Raw genomic sequence first — 21,247 nt, 5'->3', positions numbered from 1 at the left:
ACACAGTGCACCTGGGGACCCCGCAGTCCTTGACCAGGGCCACCTGCCTTGCGGAGCCGTCCACGAGCGTTTCCCTCATTTTGTGCTGTCAGTAAGCAGCAGGTGTGCGGCCTGCCTGCCCCGCACAGTCGTCGCGGCGCCAGCCCTGACTTACTGGTGACCATGAGCCTGTCCTGGGCTTCTCTGGGCTCAGTGTCTCCCCTTTTCCCCCAAGCACCTGCCTCGCTTGGGCTGTCTGGGGTGATGGTGAAGACGCCTTCCCAGCCTGACTCTGTGAGCCCAAGGTTTTTTGAAAGCCCCAGCCTCTTGCAGCAAAGAACTAACTCTGATTTCTGTTTCGGAGGTGACATTGGGGAGTCTGAATTCAGATCCCTTTGGCGACTCTTTCTGGAGGGCAGGAAGCGCTTATAGGACTCTTATCTCTGCGCCCCGTGGTGACCACAGAGAGGCCTCTTCAGCTCTTGGCTTTAGTGTACTCATCTGTAAAGTGGGCGCAGAAAGGATTTTCCAGGTCAGCTTTCTTGATGTGACAGGAGGTTTGAATTTGTATTACGTTACTTTTCTGCAGAAAACGTCCTAGGCTGTTAGACTGTGTGCGCCTCACTCAGGGGTCCCGGGCTGCTAGACTGCGTGCGCCTCAGTCAGGGGTCCCGGGCTGTTAGACTGCGTGCGCCTCACTCAGGGGTCCCGGGCTGTTAGACTGCGTGCGCCTCACTCAGGGGTCCCGGGCTGTTAGACTGCGTGCGCCTCACTCAGGGGTCCCGGGCTGCTAGACTGTGTGCGCCTCAGTCAGGGCTGGGGATGTCTTCGATGTTCTCAGCTAGAAGCAGTGTGTGCGCGCGCACTTGCGTGCACAGGCACATGTGTTGGGGTCACTGCGGGCATCTGGTGGCTGGGCCAGGCACTCTCAGCATCTCCCGAAGCACGCTTACTGTCTCTCCTGGCGATGACTTGGGATGTTGTTCCGGTCGTGTGCAGGAGTGGGACCCAGGGCCTGTTGTATTTTTGGCTGCTGGACTTTGATTCGTACCCCTTTCCCCATGGCCTCGTGGTGATGGTGCTTTCTCCCACGGTTACCTCTGTCTGACTGCTTATCCTCTGGGGAGTCATCTAAAGCATCAGCTTAGTGTTGGGTGTGCAGCTGAGTGAAAGGCCCTGAGCAGGAGCCTCTCCTGTGAGTCGGGCGCGGAGAGGTTTTAGCTTCTGGAGTTGGTGGCCGCCATTCTGGGCGCGTCGGGCTTTCCCGGCCCCTTTCCCTGGTCTTCCTGCACCTGGGTGAGGAGGGGAGTCATCCTTCGCTGTCCTTCCTCTGCCCCCTCCTCCTCATGAGCCAGGTGACAGCCGGGTGCCCTGGGGCAGATGCTGAGGGTCTCCAGATGTCTGGAGGCTGTGCGCTCTCTGGAGGGATGGAGCCCCCTCCCTGCTTGGCGGGGGCTGCTGGACGGACTGTGTGGGGGTCAGAAGCCCTGGAAGGCGCATTTCTGGCTCCCCTTCTTCCTGCTGGATGCCCCAGAGGGCTGAGACCCGGTGACCTGCTTCCTCCAGGGTGGCCTCAGGCCTGTGTCCTCTCTACCCCATCCCCTAAGCTGGGTCTTCTCACCTCCCTGCCAAGCTCTGGTCCTCCAAGGAGGGATTTGGTCTCCTGGGTCCTCCTCGGAGAGTCATGTCTGCCACCTGGCCCGTCCTGTCATGGATGCCCCCAGCTCGTTCCCGTCCCCTGCGCCTCTGGATGGCACAGAGTGCACGTTGTTTCCATTGCACAGAACCTGTTTTCCCGGATTTGTCAGGAGGGGAGAAAATGGTGGAAATGCAGTTTTGTTGGGTTTCCCGCACATGTGGACGCTGACTTTGGTCACCCCCTGGGGGCTGCTCGTGGGATTCAGAGAAGTGGAGGTTGGTGAGGCCAAGCAGGCTGGGAAGGGTGCTGGACAGGGACAGCAGAGGGCCGGCCCCAGGGGGTTAGGGGGCCAGGGCTTGGGTGCCTCTGTCCTGGGCCGGGGGCTTTGGACTTTGGGGATATAATGGGGAGCCCTGGGACAGCAGAGGGCTAGCCCCAGAGGGCTAGGGGGGCCAGGGCTTGGGTGCCTCTGTCCTAGGCCTGGGGCTTTGGATTTTGGGGGTGTAATAAGGAGCCCTGGGAAGTTCTGGTGGTGACAGAGTGGACATTCTGCCAAGTGACCAGCGGAGGAGACAGTGGTTGAGAGGGTGTGCTGAGCTGGCCTTAGCCTGGCCTGGGCTAGGTCTGGACTTGGCCGTATCTGACTCTGCCTGTACAGGGGCTGGCGGACATTCCTGTGGGAGACACTCTGTGGATGGAGTCACCCGGAGTCTGGAGAGAGACTCCATAGCTGCCGCTGACCTGTCCATCCCTCCCCTTCCTTCCAAGGCCCCTGGCGGCTGCTGGCTAGGCTCGGAGTTGCTGTGCACGCTGGCTGCAGCCCCGTCTCGGGTTCTTAGGGCTGGGCGCTGAGGAGCAGAGATGCTGCCTGCCACCTGTTCACCCTCACGTCCGCAGGCCAGTGGCTCGTCCCCTCCTGCTGCCACGGTACCCTGACACGTGCCGATTGGTGTGACTGGGAGGGGATGCAGTGAGGCCTTGGGTCAGAGCCTTGGTGAGGATGGGGGTGGCCGTCCTGGGGGCAGTGGGCTGGGGCCTGTGCTTGCCTGGATGCCCCAGAAGGATTTCCTCTCAGCCTCCTGGGTTAGCATCTCCTTGGTGCAGGGTGGAGCCCACTCCCCTCTCCCTGGGCTTAAGGGAAGGGGAGGGGGCGTCTGGCACACAGTGGGTAGGGGCCCGGGCCCCCCTAGAAGTGACCAAGTTCAGACCTAGTCCAGGCCAGGCTAAAGCCAGCTCAGCACACCCTCCTCTCCGTTGCCGTCCCCTCCACGGGTCACTTGGCAGGATGTCCACTCTGTCACTGCCAGAAGTTCCCAGGGCTCCCCATTACACTCTCAAAGTCCAAAGCCCCTAGCCTGGGACAGTGGGTGGGGGGCCAGGCCCTTCACAGCAGGCACGGCAGCCAGGAGGGAGGTTTCTGAGGCTCAGCCTGTGGCATCCGTGGCCACGGGCTGGTTTGTCTCGCCCAGAGTGGTGACGAGCCTGACCCGGGCCCTCAGCAAGTTTCTGTGGGGCAGGAGGGACGTGCTGAGGCTGAACTTGGAAGAGGCAAGTCTGGGTGCAGTTGAGCCTCTGGGCTGATGTGGGTGAGCTCCGCCACAGCCCTGGCCCTGGGGGTGGCAGAGGCAGGGAGGGCGCCCATGCCAGGGCTGTGATGGGGGAAGTCCTGCTTAGCGGTCTGACGTCCTATTCTCGGTCTGTCTCATGGGTGAGGCCCTGTCCCCAGTCTGCAGATGCCCCGCCAGTTGGGTCCCTGCACATGACAGGCACCCAGCTAGGGTGTGTGGGTGGCGAGCCTCTTCTGTGGGGGGATGCGGTGTGCTAGGGTGGGCCTGGGCTTACGGCGTGGGTGTGGAGGGGGTTCTTGGAAAATCGGGACCAGCCGGAGAGGGCCCCCACTGCCAGCCTTGGGTGCTGAGCAGGTTCTGTGTCCTTTGGGGACTCCCTGCCTGGACTCTGTCCACCGCGAGGCCCCAGCAGCTGTGCCCTGCCTGCTCTAACCACATCTGCAAGTGGTGCTGCTCCACCAGCCATGGGAGGACCGGGGACGTCCCCCAGAGAGGCCGGCCCCACACCAGGCCCCAGGACCTGACTGGGGGAACATCCTCTGCCTTGATCTTTCCAGAGTCCCCGACGGAACCATCGTGTCGGCCTCCTGCGTGGAGCTGGCCACGCTCCACCACGGGTGGGACCTGAGGGTCTGCAGGTGTGTTTCTGAGCCAAGTGGCCGTGCACCTGAGGGTGGAGAGCCGCCCTGAGGGTGGAAAGCCTGGCCGTTCCACGACAGAGCTGCTGGCGGCGGTGGTGGGGCCTCTGAGCCACCAAGAGCCACATGGCTCAAAATGAAACAAGAATGATTTATTTTCCTGTTGAAGGGAAACTACCCCCAGGAGCCCACAGGCTGGGGGCCCCCTCGCCGCACAGGCGGGCTGTGGGGCAGGCGGGGTTTCTCCAGGAATTCCCCTGCTTCCCACTCACCCTCCTCGAAGGTCTGGCCCTGTGGAGGTGCTAGACACAGTTCAGGGGTACGGCCTGGAAGGGAGGCTGCGGTGCCCAGGAGCCCCTGCCTGGCCCTGGAGAGGTGAGCGTCCTGCCAAGTCCCCGGGCTGGTGCCTGTCCTCCAAGGTGGGCGTCATTGCTGGAACTCTCAGGGCTCATGGGCGTCTGCTGTGTCTGGCCACCCTGGTGGTCGAGGGGTGGCCAAGGGGTGGACTGAGGCTTCAGAAGGCCAGGGCTCCAGGCCTTGGCCCGGCAGCTCTTGTTCCGGGCTTGGAAGCATCTTGCCTCCTTGAGCCCCGGTTCCTCCCCTGCAGGACAGGCGCAGGAGAAGCTTCTCCCCATTGTCACACTTCTGTGAGCTGTGTAACGAAATGTTGGCCTGGCGTGCACCTGCAGTAGGTGTTTGCGCTGTGGGAGCTGTGGCCTACAGCAGCTCCTCTATCACCTGAGGGGGTCTGTGTGTTTGCAGGGGGCCGTGAGAGTCACCGGGCTTGGTGCAGTGGGCAGGGCAGGCACCGGTGTCAGAGCCTCCATTTTGCGGTGGGGGAGGGTGGGGAAGACGTCACACACAGGGGATTGGGGCTCCCGGCTTCCTGGTGGCCCCACGCCTTTGATCGTGCCCTTTCCGTGACTCCGCTTCCTCCCATGGGGACTCCGCCAGGACTGGGGCTTGACTCCCACCCTCCTAGCGTCTGCCCCGGGCAGCAGTCGGGTGGTCTGCTCACCATGCCTCACGGGGAATGGCCGTACAGGGGCACAGGTCAGCTTGCTGAGTGTCTCCGGCTTTGTGGCTGGAAAGCAGCTCTCAGGACTCTTCAGGGCCTCTTGGCATCTCTCTAGGTGGGTGGCCTCTGAGCCCGCCTCCTCCCTGTACCCTCACAGCAGGAGCTCCTTTTTGGGAACCAGTGGAGAGAGAGTGGCTGGACAGGCCTGGCCCTGGAGCTGGGCGATTTCCATCACGGCACTCCTCTGGCTTCCTCTTTGGCTCTGGCTGGTCCAAGCGCTCCTGACTTCTGGGTCCCTGGGATGGGTGGGTGACCCCGTTAATGAGGCTACATGTATTCTCGCTTACCCCAGCCATCTTTAGGCTGGGGGGGTGTGGGTGCTTCCAGGTAAAATCAGATGCCCTGTAGCTCTCCTAAAAGGGCCAGCCTCAGATTTGGGGTCCCTGGTCCTGGCCTCTGGGTTCGGGACTTCATTCTGGCCATGCGGGCTGCACCTTGGGGATGGGAGTCCCTTGAGGTTTGTGCCTGTCGGGTGGGTGCAGGAGTAGCAGCTGCGTTGGGAGCCCGGCCCTGGCCAGGCACTCTGGGATGGGGCTCTGAGTCCCACAGCTACTGGCCAGTCATTGCCAGCCTCTCAGCCCTCTGGGGACAGACCCTGCCTGCTTGTCCCTGTTAGGGGCCAGTTCTGCAGGTGATCACTTGGCTTCTCCTAAAAAAAAAGAAAAAACCCGCCCTGCCCTGGGAAGCCCTGGAGTCATGGGGAAGCGGGAAGTGACAGTAGGCAATTGGCATTTCCTGAGCCAGCGTCTGGGGCAATTGCACCAAGCACAGGGTGAGCCGGGCAGGGAGGGGTGCAGCCAGCTCTGCCGTCAGCCTGAAGCCATGGGCGGCCTGGGCGCCCTTCTCCCTGTAGCACTGGGGCACACACAGGGTGGTGAAGGGGGCATGACACAACCAGGAGGCTGGGTCACAGAGGACCAGGAGTCTGGCAAGGGTTTGGCCTGCACCTCCCAGCTGCCTGGCCCAGGTGTGCCCCCCTCATCCCCATCTGCCTCTAAGCTGTGAAGAATTTGGGAGGGGATGCAGCTCTGGGGCTGTTTCCCCTTCTGAACCATGGTGTTTCAGGCAGCCTGGCCCCAGATTAAGTGTGCCCCTTAGCGCCTGGGGCATCCCTGGACAGTGGCCACCATGGGCATCTGGCAGCCCCGCCAGCCTGGTGGGTGATCGCAGCAACAGCTGCAAGACTTGGGAAAGGTGGCTTGTGCATATTTGGTTGAATGTAGCTGGGCGTGGTGGGAGGCCTGTGGCCTCAGCTCCCATGGTGGGCTTCTCGGGGGAGTAGGCATGGCAGGGTGGGGTTCATGCAAAGACCCTGGCCCTCATGCTCCAGTTAGCGGGTGTCTTCATCTCTCAGCTCTGTCTCGAATGCTTCCTCGGTGCAGGCGCTGACTACTCATGGGGAGCCCCCTCCTGACCACCCTCTTCCTCCTGGGTGTGCTTTCCACTTCCCTCACTGTGGCTGGCTGCAGCTGTACCTGCCACCACCAGGTCTAACCTCAGCGCCCCTGGACTGTATGAATGGGCTGTGCAAGGGTGGCCATCAACCTGAGCACCACTTCCTGTTCTTCCTTCTGCCCCTGGTCAGTCCTCAACTTGCTCACTATGGTCAAGAGGACCCAAAACACCATCCCCTTGCTACTTTTGACAAAACTTGCCAACATCTCTGCCTTGGCTTCAGCTTGCCATCTGCACAGTGGAGCAGGGCAAGGGTTTGCTTAGCTGATAGTGATGGTGATGATGATGATGTAATGATGGTGTTGATGTTGATGATGGTGGTGGTGATGATGGTGATGATGGTGACGTTGATGGTAGTCATGGTGGTAATGATGGTGATGGTGGTGATGGTGATGGTGGTGATGGTGATGTTAATGTTGATGGTCATCATGGTATGATGGTAGTGGTGATGGTGGCAATTATGGTGATGGTGGTGATGTATATGGTGGTGGTAACGATGGTGATATCAATGTTGGTGATGGCGATGGTGGTGATGATGGTGGTGATGTATATGGTGGTGGTGATAGTGGTGATATTAATGTTGGTGATGGTGGTGATGATGGTGATGTTAGTATTGATGGTGGTGATGATGGTGTTGGTGGTGGTGATTATGGTGACTGTAGTGATGGCGGTGATGGTGATGTTGGTGACAATGATAGTGTTGATGTTGATGATGGTCATGGTAACTATAGTGATGGTGGTGGTGGTAATGGTGGTGATAATGATGACAGTGATGTTGGTGGTGATGATGGTGTTGATGTTGATGATGGTGTTGATGTTGATGCTGGTGATGATGGGAATGTTAATGTGTGTTGGTGATGATGGTAGTGGTGATGGTAGTGATGGTGGTGGTGATGATGGTGATGTATATGGTGATGGTGATGGTGGTGATATTAAAGTTGGTGATGGTGGTGATGATGGTGATGTTAGTATTGATGGTGATGATCATGGTGTTGATGTTGATGCTGGTGATGATGGTGATGTTAATGTTGGTGATGGCAGTGGTGATGATGGTGATGATGGTGATGGTGATCGTAGTGGTGGTGGTGGTGATGATGACGGTGATGATGGTGATCGTAGTGATGGTGGTGGCTATGATGACGGTGATGATGGTGACAGCGGTGATGTTGATGGCAGTGACAGTGCAGATGTGTCATTGCACACTTGCTGGATGCCTTCACAGACATCGCCCTAAGCTGAGTCTTATAGTTTTATAGATTATAAGACTATAGACTTACAGTCTTATAGACTATAAGTTTTATAATCAAGAGTGGTTTTCCTGCCGAGGCCCTTTGGGCCTTGATGGGGCTTGTCTCCATGAGGGTCCGCTGCCAGTGCCCTGGGAGTTTGAGGTCAGTCAAGACTGAAGGGTGTTAGGTTGGTGTCTCCTGACTGAGGCTTGGGGAAGGTCAAGGTTTGTGGGTCACTACTCCTCGTTCTCATGCCCTGGCAGCTCGTGGAGGTCTCTGGGGAAGGGCCCTGGCAGGGTCTTATAGGTCTGGGTTGCAGATCTGCCCCTGCCTTTGGATCCGTCTCCCTTGCGGACTGAGCTGCCTGGCCAGCTGCACTTGTATGCTACATGCCTCAGGGGCCAGAGGCCTCAGGCAGCACCTCTGGGCCCCTCATCTTGATGTCACGGCCCTTCACTACCCTGCGTCTCTCAGTCTCCCCTTGTGCCAGCCCCTGATCTTGCACTGGGGAAACTGGACAAGGTCCCTGCCATGGGGGCCTCTTGGGCTGGGAGGGCAGAGGGGTGGGAGGCAATGTCAGGGGGCCCCGTGGAGCTCAAGGAGGGAGAGGCCAGTGTTTGGCTCCTCCTGGGTGAGGAGATAGGGAGTCAAGATGCTGCTTTCTCCACATTTGTGCAGGGGTGGGTGATCATAAAGGTGGGTTTGGTATTCAGAGTCCTTGAAGGTCTCTTGGTCACGTGGAACCTGGGGGACCAAACTCAGAGAGGCAGAGGCCAGACAGGAATCCAGAGCCTGACCGACCTGGCCTGGCTGGGCTCGGTCCTGAGGCGGGGACACTGTGGGCTCTCAGAGAAGTGTCTGTCCCCTCTCAGTCCTGGCAGGAGCCTGTCCGTGCTGGCTCTGCAATCCTGGTCACTCCCAGCTCCCACGTGTCCATGGGGCTGGCAGGACTGTGGCACTGTGTCTGGGGCAGACCCAGATCTCTGTCCCTCCCTTGGTGGAGTCCCGCCTGGCCTCACCGTGGCTTCCTGTGTCTACTGCAGCTTCCTTCTCACCCCTTCCCTCCTGGCCCACTGGCCAGCCCTGGGGGGCTGATCATGGACCCTTGGGGCATCCCTGTGTGTATTACGGAAGGTTGGGTAGGGCAGGGCTAGAGAGTAGGCCGGCCAGGGGTCTGTGTGGGGCCTGCAGGGCACCCGGGAGCCGGCAGTCCTTAGGGCCACTTCCTGGGGGTCTTGTGAGCAGGTGCGGGCTACAGTGAGGGAGATGGACGCATTGGTGTGTCAGGCCCCATCCTCCTCTCTCCTTCAGAGTCTGGGTGGTTCTGGGGCACCCCTGGCTTAGAGCAGGGGCCTGAGTGTCCAGGTTCCCGCAGGTGGATGACTTCATAGGCCTGGCCGAGGGAGGGGCTGGACCTCCCCATGGAGCCCCTTGACATTGCCTGCGGGGAGCTCTGCCATCAGATGCTCCTGTGGAGCCAGGCCTGGGTCTCTCCTGACTATTCAGGGGGGTCAATCTGGCCTGTCCTCAGATGGGGCTGAGATTTGGGGCCGGGGTGTTGGTTGGGGAAAGGGCAGGGTAACCTCAGAAGAGCTGAAATTCCAGCCTGGGCCACCTGAGCTGTAAGCTGACACCTGGCCTGGAGGCCGCGAGGTGGCCGTGCTCCTGGGGCTGGAGGTGACAGGCCTGAGTCTTTGCCTGCCTCTGTGGGGAGGCGGGAAACAGATGCACAGCAGGTATGGAGAGCCCATCCTGCCAAGGGCCCATAAGGCCCATCTTCAACAGCCTCTGCTGTTGGCATGCCCATTTTACGGAAGGGGAAACTGAGGCTCATCTAGGTTAAGGGGTTGCCTAGGGTCTGTCCATCAGGGAGTGGTGGGTCCTGTGGGCCCAAGGGTAAGCAGAGACCCGTTCTCACCATGGCTGGCACCTCCTGTGTTGGGCACGGCTGCCCGCCCCGCCCTGATTCCTCAGGGCCCCTCACCCTCTGGGGCTTGCGGACACTTCCTTCCTCTTCCTCCTACACTAACCACCTTCAGCTTCCCCCAAACCTTGACGCGCCGTGGTCCCTGCCACGTCCTTGTCCCAGTCCCCGCCAGCGCTGCCCTTCTCCCTCCCCTGGGTGGCCGGGGGAAGCAGTACTTCCGGAGGTGGGGGCTGGAGGAGGGCGATCCAGGAAGCTCTGAGGGCTCGCTAGCTGCTTGCCACGGGGTTTCAGTTCCGGCGGGGTCCCCAGGCAGGTGGCACAGGGTTGCAGGGACGTTGCAGGGACCGGGAGCAGGCAGGCTGAGGACCAGCTCTCATCTGGGTGCTGGTTTTCCCGGTAGGCTTCCTCACTGCAGGCCGAGCTCCTCCCCTGTCCTGGGCACCCTGCCCTCCCTCTGCACCGTCCTGGATGCCCCACCATGGAGCCCACAGGACCCCAGCACACGCTCCCCCATTTGGAACACCGTCCTTGCCTCCGCTGGGCTTCCTGGGTCCCCGAATTGGATGGCCCGGGTGTCCTCTGTTGTTCATCTAAACAGGTGGCCTGATCCCTTGGTCCCAGCCTGTGGCCCGCCCAGACCCTGCCACAATTGGCCCTGCAGATTCCAAAGGGATGTGGAGACTTGAGTTCCCCTCTCCAAGAGCCAGAGGTTCCCTGGCTGCCCAGGAGGGGGCTGGAGTCCTGAGGGCTCGCCCCCTCCCCAACCACAGTCGGGCTGGCATTTCCTGCCACCTCCTCTGCCTCCCCCGCCTGCCAGGCAGAGGCCGGAAGGGAGTTGGTGGGGGTTCCCCAGGCTTCCTGCTCTGGGGTCCAGGCAGCAGAAGCATCCTGGCACTGGTGAGCGTTCTGGAGGGAACTGTGCAGCTTAGGAACTTTGGTCAACAGGGACGTCCCTTCCCACTTCCAGCAGACCCTCTGGGGTGTGAGTGTCCCTGGGGTCCTGAGTGGTGCCTGCATACACCCGTGGTGGGAATTCACCATCTCGGGGAGCAGCCTGTGCCATTACTAGGCAGCAGTCAAGACAAAGAACATTCCTTAGTTCAAGTTACTAAACCTGCCGCTTAGCCCCCGATACTCAGGATCTGCCATTTGAGGGCCCAGGGAGCTGCTCTGTGCCTGCCCTGGGTGCTGGGCATTCCAGGGCATTCATCTCTGGTACATGGCTTTTGTTCCCGGCCTCCAGGTATCTGCACTTTAGAATCAGTTTTGTGCCAAGGGGGCGATCACTCCACCACTTCTTCTGTGCAGGATAAAAATCTAGTAGCTGTGTGAGGCGCCTTGGCCCACGTAGGGCTGCTGGGCACTGCCCTTGCCGGGATCAGGGCCTGCTTTCTTCTCTTCCATTTAGCCCTGGAGGTCCCTGTGGGCTTCCTGAGTCCTCCTTGCTTGGAGTTCGGAGTCACATTGATTGCCTGTGGTCCCTAAGAGGGCACGGTGGGTGTAAGGGGTGTGAGGCTGTGCGATTGTGGGGCCCTGTGCGGCTCAGGTTCTGAGGTTCCTGGATCCCGCCATTCAGTTTTGCCACTCAGGCCCCTCTGCCACTCCCTTGAGCGGGGAGGGTTGTGTGTCTGCTGGCTCCCAGGTTGGGTCTGGGTGTCTGATGCTGTCCCTGTGGTGTGGGGGTGAGCCTGGAGGGTCACGGAAGCCAGTGGAGACCAGCTGGTGACAAGCGCCCCTGCAAGTCCAAAGTAGGATTTTTTTTTTTTTTTTTGAGATGGAGTTTTGCTTTTGTTGCCCAGGCTGGAGTGTGATGGCGTGATCTTGGCTCACCGCAACCTCCGCCTCCCAGGTTCAAGCTGTTCTCCTGTCTCAGCCTTCCAAGTAGCTGGGCTTACAAGCACGCGCCACCATGCCCGGCTAGTTTTTGTATTTTTAGTAGAGACAGGATTTTGCCATGTTGGCCAGGCTAGTCTCGGACACCTGACCTCAGGTGATCCACCCGCCTCAGCCTCCCAAAGTGCTGGGATTACAGGTGTGAGCCACCACGCCGGCCCCATAGTAGGATGTTTTAAGAATAATGCCTGTGGGAGCCACCACTTACCAAGGGTGGGGATGGATAGATGGCCTGGAAGAGACAGAGCCCGCACGTACATGCACAGGGCGCTTCACTGCGAGTAGAGGATGTCGAGGCATTTTTTGCCTCTTCTTTTTTAATATTCTCTTCCTGACCAAAAAGCATCTCTCTCCAGAGGATTCCAGAAAACACACCCAGCCTATTGTCACCCAGGCTCTGGGAAGGTGTCTGCTGTGGACAGAGTCTGTGTAAACAGGAAGGGCTGGGAACGGGGCCCAGGGGCAGCAGGCTTAAATAATTCAGCTCCTGAGGTGGCCTGGAAGGCTGTCTCAGAAACCCTCCAGTCCCCTCCTCCAATTCAGAGTCCCCCTGACTCCCCAGTCTTCCCAGATTACATCTGGAGCAGGGGGTGGGGTGGAGAAGCTGGAAGAATCCAGGAGTGACTTCTCCTATGTCCTTAAAATTCCCATCTTCTTCCCAGAGACCAGGAAGAAAGGTGGGCGGCCTCCCCAGGGGTGCCTGGGGCCTCAGGTCGGGCCACTCCAAGGCCCGGCTTCTGAATGCAGTGCTGAAGTTTGGGCTCCCTGCATGGCTTGGCCTCCTCCCAGGGTTCCCCGGTGGAGATGCCTGCAAAGCTGATTTGTGCACAGTCGTGCTTTCTGGTCCCTTCTGCCTTGAAGTCAGCATAGTGCTTCCTTGGATTGACCTGGATAAGGAGGGCCCAGACTGGGTCCGGGCCCAGACTGTGTCCAGGCTCAGCCTGTGTGGACTTGGGGCCGAGCAGAACTCACTGCTGAGTAGGTGTGCCTGTCTGCATTTCACAGATGAGGAAACTGAGGCTTGGTAAAGGAAGAAGCTGACTCAAGTTTCCTCTGGCAGGGGTCAGCTGAAGGTGGGTGAGGCAGGGCTGTGATGAGGCAGCTGTGTGGCATTCCCAGGGTCCCCACAGTGCCCTGGTGGGCATGGTAGTGGTTGCCTGGCCTAGGGGCAGCTGCAGGTTTCTGGGAGTGTGCCTTTGGGGCAGTTCTCATCTCACACCTTCTCCATGCCTCAGTTTCCCTATCTGTCACAGCCTGGTGATGGTAGCTTCTCTGAGAGTTGCGGGAATCAGTAACACCAGGTTATGCAGATATTTCATAGACTCATGTGAGCAACCTGATTTTGTGTTTGTCTGTCTTGGACACACTCTTTTGCCTGCCTTCTCTTGTCATTCCCTACCTGTTCTCTCTCTGGCCTTCTGCACCTGGGGATTCTGGATGTGGAGACTTCTGGGCTGCAGGTGTTTGACATCTACATGTGGGTCCTGCCTGTTCTCCCAGGAGTTTAATGACTAATAGGGCTGGTTTGCAGTACCCGTCTTTGCCAGTAGGTGCCACCAACATCTGGTTCTGGAATGCCTTAAGTCTGCGTTTTTAGTTCAATGAAATGGCTTATTCCCAATATTGTGAAAGATACAGGTTTCCAGTGGGTCAGGCAAGGCTCATTTGCTGGTGGGGTCTGTCCCCGAGTGCAATGGGGCACTAGTGACAGCCAGGCCCATGCAGTGCTGGCTGAATCTGGGCAGTGCTGGCTGAATCTGGCGTCCAGGCCTCCTTTTTGCACCTTGCTTCCTGGGAGGGAAGCGAGAGGGGGTGTGTGGGGCAGGCCTGAGGCTACTGGACAGGAATGGGCAAATGCTCCTGAGCCAGGGGTGGGCACAGGGTGGCAGAGCCTCTGTGTTCCTGCTGCCTCTGAGCTGGCCTTGGACAGCTGTTGGGGGCAGCAGAGCTGTGTGCGATAGGAAGAGTGCCGGCTTTGGATGGGGTCAGGACTGACCCAAGTCCCGATGCTGCCGGGTGGTGGTGGCATCCTGAAACTCATGCCGTGTTCCCCCAAGACGCAGGGTGCACAGGAGGCAGATGCCCGTGAGAGGCCTGGCCCAGGGCTTCCTCTCGCTCTAGCCTGGCACCCAGCGAGTGGGCCAGTGCCCTGGACACGGCTGCTCTGAGGCTCGGGGAGGTGAAGTCTTCCCGGGGCTGTGGAGGGGTGCAGCCAGGGGTGTCCCCTGACCTGCAGCATTTGGGCTCAGTCATAACCACTCTGTGTGTTCATGGTCCTGCGCGACTCCTCAGAAGTGCCTGTGATTGCCACAGGTCAAGGCACGGAGGGCCCGAGAGGCCATTCTGCAGATGGGAAGGCTGAGGCCCGGAGAGGGAGAGTGGCTTGCCCCATGTGCCCAGCCCGTCGGAGGCAGGGTGGGGGCAGGCAGGCAGTGCCTCCAGCTCCCGGCACGTGCTGCTGTCCTGTGCTGCCTTGGTTGGGCTCTGACATTTCCCAGTGGTCTGCTCAGGCCCATGGGCAGTGGATTCGCCACCTAGGAGCCTCCTTTCCGCTGTGCCAGCCTCCAGGGTGCGGGGCGGGGGGGGCGCACCTCCTGAAGCACGGTCGGGGCTTTGAAATCCGAGATGAAAGGCGGGAGTGTGGGAGGTCCCAGCCTCTCCTGTGGCCTCTGTGGGCTGCCCTCTTGCTCCTGGCACACACCCAGGCCTGGCGCAAAGCCACCCAGCAGGTCCAGCCCACCGCCCACACGGGAAGTGCCCCATTCCTCCCCTCTGGTCCCCTCAAACAGACCTCAGAGCATGGAGCCAGGGGCCTGAGCATCCGCTGCCTGGGCTAACACTGCTGTGCTGTGGCACCTGAGCAGGCCCAGGCAGTGTGACCTGCTGGTTAGGGCCACAGACATGGCAGTGGGTCAGTAGGCGCTGCCAGTCCTGACTTGGCCACAGGCAGCTCTGAGTACTCAGGGCCTGGCTTCCCGCATCTGTAAAATAGGAGAATCACAGTGCTCACTGCGGACCTCCCAGATCCGCAAATTCACCCACACTCAGCACTGACCAGGTCCTGCTACACGGCAGGTTCTTGGAGACACCAGCCTTTATGCCTTTCGTGATTATTCCCAGACCTTCACCTTGAGTCCCTGTGGAGATGGGCAGAGGGGCTGACTGACTAGTCCCACCCACCAGCCCCTCCTCCCTCTGCTTTCCCAGGTGGAGGGGCCTGGAGTGCTGAGGGTTGGAGCAACCCAGGCAGGCATCCTGGGGCTCACTCACAGCGGATTCTTCCTGCATGTGCCGCAGGCCCAGCCTAAAGCCAGGGTCAGGCGCAGAACAGTGCCTTGGAGGGGAGCTCTGGGCACGCCTGGCCCCTAGTGAGTTTGCGTCAGTGAGCTGTCGAGACCAACGGGGCCACCTGAGGGTGCCGGGGTCTTCCCGTGGGTGCGTCTGTAGCTGGGGAGGCAGGTACCTGGTGAGGCCCGGCGTCACCTGCGCTGACCACTCTCCTGCGGCTTCTTGTCTTGCAGATTTCTCCACCCAGGTGAACTCCTCCCTCACCTCCCCGACGGGGCGAGGCTCCATGGCTGCACCCTCGCTGCACCCGTCCCTGGGCCCTGGCATCGGCTCCCCAGGGCAGTTGCATTCTCCCATCAGCACCCTGAGCTCCCCCATCAACGGCATGGGCCCGCCCTTCTCGGTCATCAGCTCCCCCATGGGCCCCCACTCCATGTCGGTGCCCACCACGCCCACCCTGGGCTTCAGCACTGGCAGCCCCCAGGTGAGTGCGGGGCTGGGGCAAGGGGAGGGCTGGGCCTGGGGGTGGGGCTATGGCTTCAACTGCAGGGCAGCCACCTCATCTTGAGGCCTCTGGGAGGTAGGTGCTGCGATCTCCCGGCTGGACGCAGGGTATACAGAGCCTCGGGGAGCAGCGTGCCATGGGGGGTTTGAGTCCAGGTCGGGCTGACTGCTGAGCCTGGGCCTTTGGATCATCAGCCGAGGTGCATTGCAGCTGGTTCTCTGCCCAAGTGGCCCCCTCCCATGCTGGAGGACGCAGGACTCCTTGTTCCCATGACTGGGGGACTCAGCAGAGAGAGGCTGTGGCCTCCCTCAGGCCTAAGCCTGCTTCCCCAGAAGCGTGTGGCCACACAGCCCGGGGTCCTCCCCTGAAGTGTCTGCTCACACGCCGGCCAAAGGGCCCCCAGGGAAGGCGTGTTCGGGCTCAGGGTGGCTGCACCCCGCTCAGGGATGCCGGCCCTGGGACCTGCAGTGGCCGGGTGTGGCAGCGGTGCTCTGTGGTCTTGGCTCCCCCATGGCTCTGTGGGCGCCTGGCCGTCTGTGGGGTGTGGGGACCTTTTCCACAGTTGAAGTTTGCTCAGTCGCTTCTCCAGCTCAGCCTGGCCCTTTGGGCTGTTTCTGGATCAGGAAGGGCTGGTTCCTGGCAGAGCCTGGCACAGCCCGGGTCTTGTCGTGGGGAACTTGGAGACCTGGTCCGTGCTTCCCTTCTTCCTTCTTACCCCGAGTGTCTCTCGTGGAGTTGTGCCCAGCCCTGGGGTGTCCCGTCTGTGAGGGTGGAGGGCGAGGCTGGGCCTCCTCCCCTGGCTCCCGGTGGTTGCTTGTGGATTTCCACCTGGCCGGCCGGAACCTCCCGGACTCCCACTCGGCCCTCCCTCTCCAGGGGCTCCCCAGATGAGCAGGGGTGCTCCTTCTGCTCTGAATTTCTGTGTTTGGGTTTCACCCTTTGTCCCTAGTAGCTGAAGGCTCCATGGCAGAGTTTTGGTGCCATCTCAGGACAGCCCACCAGGGTGGGACTCGCCCTAGCAGCTTCTCTACCCACATACAGCTGACAGTGCCACATGTGTCCTGTGGACTCCCAAGCCCCCTGCTGCCCTGCCTCAGTTTACCTAGGGCAGGCACTAGGCCCAAGGGATTGCATGTGAGGGGGCCAGGAGGCAGCAGATGGTCACCTAGCCCCAGGCCCCCATGCCACCTCCCAGGTAGCCCAGGACTGTTCCTGGCCTAGGACTGGGCTGTGGTTGGGGTCTGGAGCCAGCCTGCCGCCCATCCACCTGGGCCTGTTTAGAGCTGGTCTTGACCTCCCGAGCTCCTTTCCCCTGGAGAATCTTGCTGGCTTTCTGGGCCAACCCCATCAAAGCCCCTCTGCTCTGGGGGATGTGTGCAGAAGACCTGGGGCCTCTGTCCGTGTCCCTCTCATATCACCTGGCCTTCCAAAAGCAGGCAGCAGGCCCAAGGTGCTGGCACGAGGGAGGCCTGGTCGTGTTATTTTTAGCACACCAGCCCTGCCCCTGCTCTTGCTGGCGGCACGGTGCCCTGTGGCGAGAGGGTGATGAAGACTTGGCTTCCGCCTGTCCCTTGGCTCACTGGCCAGCACCTGCTGGGTCCCAGGGACCCAGGATGCCCCTCGCTAGGTCCTCCCAGGTCTGCCGCCTGCCCTGGACCCCAAGGGGTCTGTTGCACAGTAGGTTACCCCCTGCGGGCGGCAGTGGTGCTCCCAGAATTCTCAGGGGTGCCTGGTGTCCTCGGCACTGTTGAGCTCTTCTTGGGGAGGGGATGGGCAGCACTAGGTGAGGAGGCTTTTCAGCGCTGCTTCTGGGCCGTTCTCTATTGTTTCCTGTGCAGCCAGCTCCTGGCACAAAGTGGAGGCTTGTCGAAGCCAAGTTGCTTGGGAGTGAGTGGTGCAGGTCCCCTTGACACTGGCGAGGGCCCCCGGGGTAGGTGTGGGTGAGGAGCAGACGTGGGTTGCCCCAGACGTTCCCTGCCCGGCCGCCGTTGGCGTCGGTCTGCCGTTGGGCTGTGGGTCTCACCCGCAGTTAGTTTGCCGTGGTCTGAGGCCCATGCTTGACTTGGCCCTGGTTCCCCAGAACCCATAGCTCCTTCCCTGGGGGTTGAGTCCAACTTCGAGGCCTCAGCAGTTTGTCTTGGAACCCTGGGGTTCCTCACATTCATGGGAGTGTGAGTAGGGCTTCAGGAGGGATGTGCCCCCACTCCCAGCCCCAAAACCACAACCGCAAAGTCAGAGTTGCTGGAGCCAGAGAGATTCTCTGACTTCTGCTGCTGTTGGGGAGGGCCAGGCATTCTGCCAAGCACTGCCTTCTGCCTGCTCAAATCCATGGCAGGAAGGGCCTTCCACGTGGCCGCGTCCAGGCCACTTGACCCCTCCTGGCGGGGAAATAGGAGTCTGGGGGGGCTTGGGTAGAGCCAGGCCAGACCGCAGCTGCCTGGCCCCTGAGCTGTCCCAAGTCTCTTCCCTGGTCTGGAGGCTCTCACTGGGGGACATTCCCCACAGTGTCCCAGAGCCTGCCTGGCTGCAGTCGGCGCACCTGGGCACGTCGCAGGTATTGGCGGAGTGAGTTGGCGCCAGCTTCCACACAGAGCACTTCTGAGTGCCCAGCCTGGAGCTGGACTTGGTGTCAAGGCCTCTGAGCTCCAGCAAAGCCTCCTGGCAGCAGCGCCTGCCGGGGGCCTGTGGGGCTGTGATGGTGTACAGGGAGGGTGGACGCTGAGCGGGCTTCATGGGGTCGGAAGCAGGGCAGCACCGGCACCCACCCACCAGGGACTGAGGTCAGAGGGGAGTGTGCGGAGGAGCTGGTTTGCTCCTGCCTTGTTGGACGGATGAGCCCCAGCAAGGCCCCTGGGCCTGCTCCTGGCGCAGAGTGGGCCTTTCCCAAGTCAGGGCTGGTGGAGAGACCCTGCAGGGGCTCAGGAAGGAAGGGTGTGGTGGGTGTGAGGAGAGAGCCAAGAGACGGGCAGGAGACCTGGGTGGGGCATTCAGGCGGCGGGAACTGAAATAAGTGCCAAGGATCTGAAAGGGGAAATGGGATGTCCCCCACCCTGGCCATGCATGGAGTCCTGAGGCTCCAGCAAAGCAACAATGACGGCCTGGCTCTCTGGGGAGCTGGAGCAGGGAGTGTGGGAGGAGACCCTGGATAGCTGGGGGGCTGTGGAGACCACTGGGAGGGAGGGACAGACCAAAGCAGACCCCGGGGGTGGCCCCGTGCTGCGCTGCAGGGGCTGTAAGCCAACCTGAGACCCAGCAGCCTGGGGCTGGAAGGGTGGAAGAATGCGTGTCTGGCCTCCCCGTCCTGGCACAGCCTCGCTTCTGCAGCCTGGACCATCTTCCAGGTGAGCCCAGAGAGGCAAGGTGGGTGGCCTCAGGGCCTGCAGCCAGGATGGGCACCTCAGCCCGGGCTCCACTCTTCTCAGACATGCAGGGTCTCACCGGGTCCTGGACTCACTGGGCTAGCCAGAGCCTCTGATCTCCCTGAGGTCTAGGGGAGCCAGGGATGCACCCTGAGTTCAGCACGGGACCTGGCTTGGCCGTGACAGTGAGAGGGAGGGTGACCGTCTGCCATTCTGTCCTGCTTGGAGTCCCTTTCCTGGCCAGGGCTGCTCTGGCGCTCCCTCAGTTTACCCAGGGCAGGTGCTAGGCCCGAGGGACTGCAGATGGGGGGCCGGGAGGCAGCAGGTGGATCCCTATCCACCCTAGGTGTTCTGGGGCAACCTAGAAGAGGAAGTGCGTGAGTTCCTTTGCTTTGTGCTTCCGAGCAACCTGGACCTGCAGAGTCATGGCCTGTGCTCCCTCAGCCTCTGGCCCAAGGACCCCCTGCTCACATGCCTCGGTGCCTCCCCAGTGCTAGGGCACACAGCGAGGGTGCCCAACACTTCCTGCTTGTGGATGCCTTTGCTGCCCCTGCTCTGACCTAATCCCGCCCTGGCTCTACCTACTTCTTCCCTTCTTGCAAACAAGCCCTTTGCTTCCCCACCTCTGAACACTGGCTTGGGGGCCCTCCTGCCTGGGACACCCCTTTCTTCCTCCCAGTCCCTGGCTCGTCTCCTCCAGGAGGCTTGAGTCCCCACTGTAGCTGCCGGCCTCCCTGTAAGACAGCGAGTTGTCTGCCAGCTCTGCTCTGAGCCCTGCCGCAGGGAGCGACTCAGTTACCTTCACATCGGCTCTGAGAGGCACTGGCCGGGCGCGGTGGCTCACGCCTGTCATCCCAGCACTTCGAGAGGCGGAGGTGGGAGGATTGCTTGAGCCTAGGAGTTGGAGACAAGCCTGGGCAACATAGTTGAGACCCCACCGCTATTAAAAAAAAAAAATAGCTGAGTGCAGTGGCATGCACTTGTAATCCCAGCTACTGAGGAGGCTGAAGCAGGAGGATCGATTAGGCGCAGCAATTCGAGGCTGCAGTGACTATGATTGTGCCACTGTACTCCAGCGTGGGCGACAGAGTGAGACCCTGTTTTGGAAAAAAAAAAAGAAAAGAAGTAGGCACTAACGTTCCAGTTTTGCAGATGAGGAAACTCAGGCTCACGGTGATTAAATAATTTTCTCAGTGTCCCACGAGAACGGAGGAGGCAGGCAGAATCCGGAGCCAGGGATCCACTTCTGGGGCCTCCAGTGCCTCCAAGCAAGACAGCGACTAGACCAGCGAGACCCGGAGGGCCGGGCAGGGCCTTGTCCCCTGGTGCCTCCCGGAGCCCAGCACAGGGCAGGGCCAGCTGGGCACTTAGTTTGGGCGAGCTCTGTCCCTTCAGGGGCTTCACTTTTCACCTTCCGCAGAGTGGGGGGACCATGTGTGACCTTGGCCAGCCCCTGACATCCCTGAGCCACAGCCTCTGCATCTGGGGCCCCCAGGGTTTTTCATGCAGGGAGTGGCAAGTGTGGGTGCAAAGCCCAGGCACCGTGCCCTTCAGCAAACATCTGGGGCCTTCTCTTGCCCCTTCAGTTCCCTCCCTTCTCTGAGAAGCGCACCTGGTGCCTGTGGACGTGAACGCTGGGCTTTGGCGAGTCACACGGTGGCCACCCGGTTCTCCGGTGACTGGAGCCCCCACTGTGGCACCCCCACTGTGCTGAGTTGTCACAGGGGACCTCCTGGCCTCTTGCAGCCCGCCTGAGGCCTGCGGAGACCAAGCATCCTCGCAGAGCCTCACAGCCCACCTGGGCAGACCGAGGAAGAACTTAGAAGCCAGAACAAACTGGGGCTGGAAGACTCATCCCAGGCACCGAGGCCCGTGTGAAAGGCGGCTTTGGGGTGGTTTTTGCTTTGCTTGCATTGAGCCTCAAACTCTTCCTGTCCCGTGAGAAGGGGGGGATGGGATTTGGAGGCCTGAGGAAGGAAGGAGGGGAGCTTCCTGCGCACAAGCGGTGGCAGGGGTTTGCAGAAGTGGAGGCTGGGGGCTGCCTGGCCGAGCGCTCAGTGCTGTGCGCAGCCGGGCTGGCTGGCAGGATGCAGCGGGAAGCGCCTGTGGGTCCTCTGCACTGACTGCAGAGCTGGGTGGAGGCAGCGGAACCAAAACTGCTGTGTCACTGCACGCTGCAGCTGTTACCAGGGTGACCGGGTGAGTTTCCCACGCTTGCCCGGGCGGCAGCGTGCGGGCTGGCGGGTGGGGCGGAGGGGTGTGTGGAGAGGCCAGTGGTGTCGTGCCACCCGATGCCCGGGGGTGTCCACTCCCCTCTCCTGTGTCACGTGACCAGGACCCCTGCCCTGCGGTGTGGTGGGGTACATGTGTGGTTCTTGGAGGGTCCCCAGCCCTCCTCCGTCCTGGGGACTGGGCCTCGGCGTCCTCATCTGTGGGTTGGGACCCCCCAGAGTGCCTGCCTCATGGAGTGTCCGGGGGCACCCAGCAGGGCTGGGCACTGCCAGGGGCTCAGTAATGAGAGGCAGCTCTCATTTAGGTGGGCAGTGGACGGGGGGGTGCAAGCAGGGACCGCCCATGTGTTGGGGGGTTGCCAAGGGGTCCTTTTCCACAGAGGCCTGGGGTCTGCTGTGGGCGAGTCCTGAGGTTGCTGCAGCCTCTGCTGGCCTCGCTCAGCACGCACAGTGGCTCC

At 60.9% G+C, this 21,247-nt stretch overlaps 1 protein-coding gene across 2 annotated transcripts in view; it reads left to right on the top strand.

Annotated features, from left to right (window-relative positions):
- RXRA (retinoid X receptor, alpha) overlaps positions 1 to 21,247 on the top strand; it is a 68,056-nt gene that overhangs the window by 8,252 nt on the left and 38,557 nt on the right. Inside the window, exon 2 of one of the 2 annotated variants that reach the window (XM_011931106.1) lies at positions 14,928 to 15,178. In XM_011931106.1, the coding sequence (XP_011786496.1) occupies positions 14,981 to 15,178 (198 nt within the window). In that variant the 5' untranslated portion in view covers positions 14,928 to 14,980. Of the gene's footprint in view, positions 1 to 14,927; positions 15,179 to 19,837; positions 20,758 to 21,247 lie in introns of those variants that run through there. The other variant, XM_011931107.1, reaches the window with a different exon arrangement.

This window comes from Colobus angolensis, unplaced genomic scaffold (genome assembly GCF_000951035.1).
Source record: "Colobus angolensis palliatus isolate OR3802 unplaced genomic scaffold, Cang.pa_1.0 Scaffold9, whole genome shotgun sequence".
Lineage (NCBI taxonomy): Eukaryota > Metazoa > Chordata > Mammalia > Primates > Cercopithecidae > Colobus > Colobus angolensis.
The sequence above is the reverse complement of the archived record's forward strand: the minus strand, read 5'-3'. Positions and strand labels throughout refer to the sequence as shown.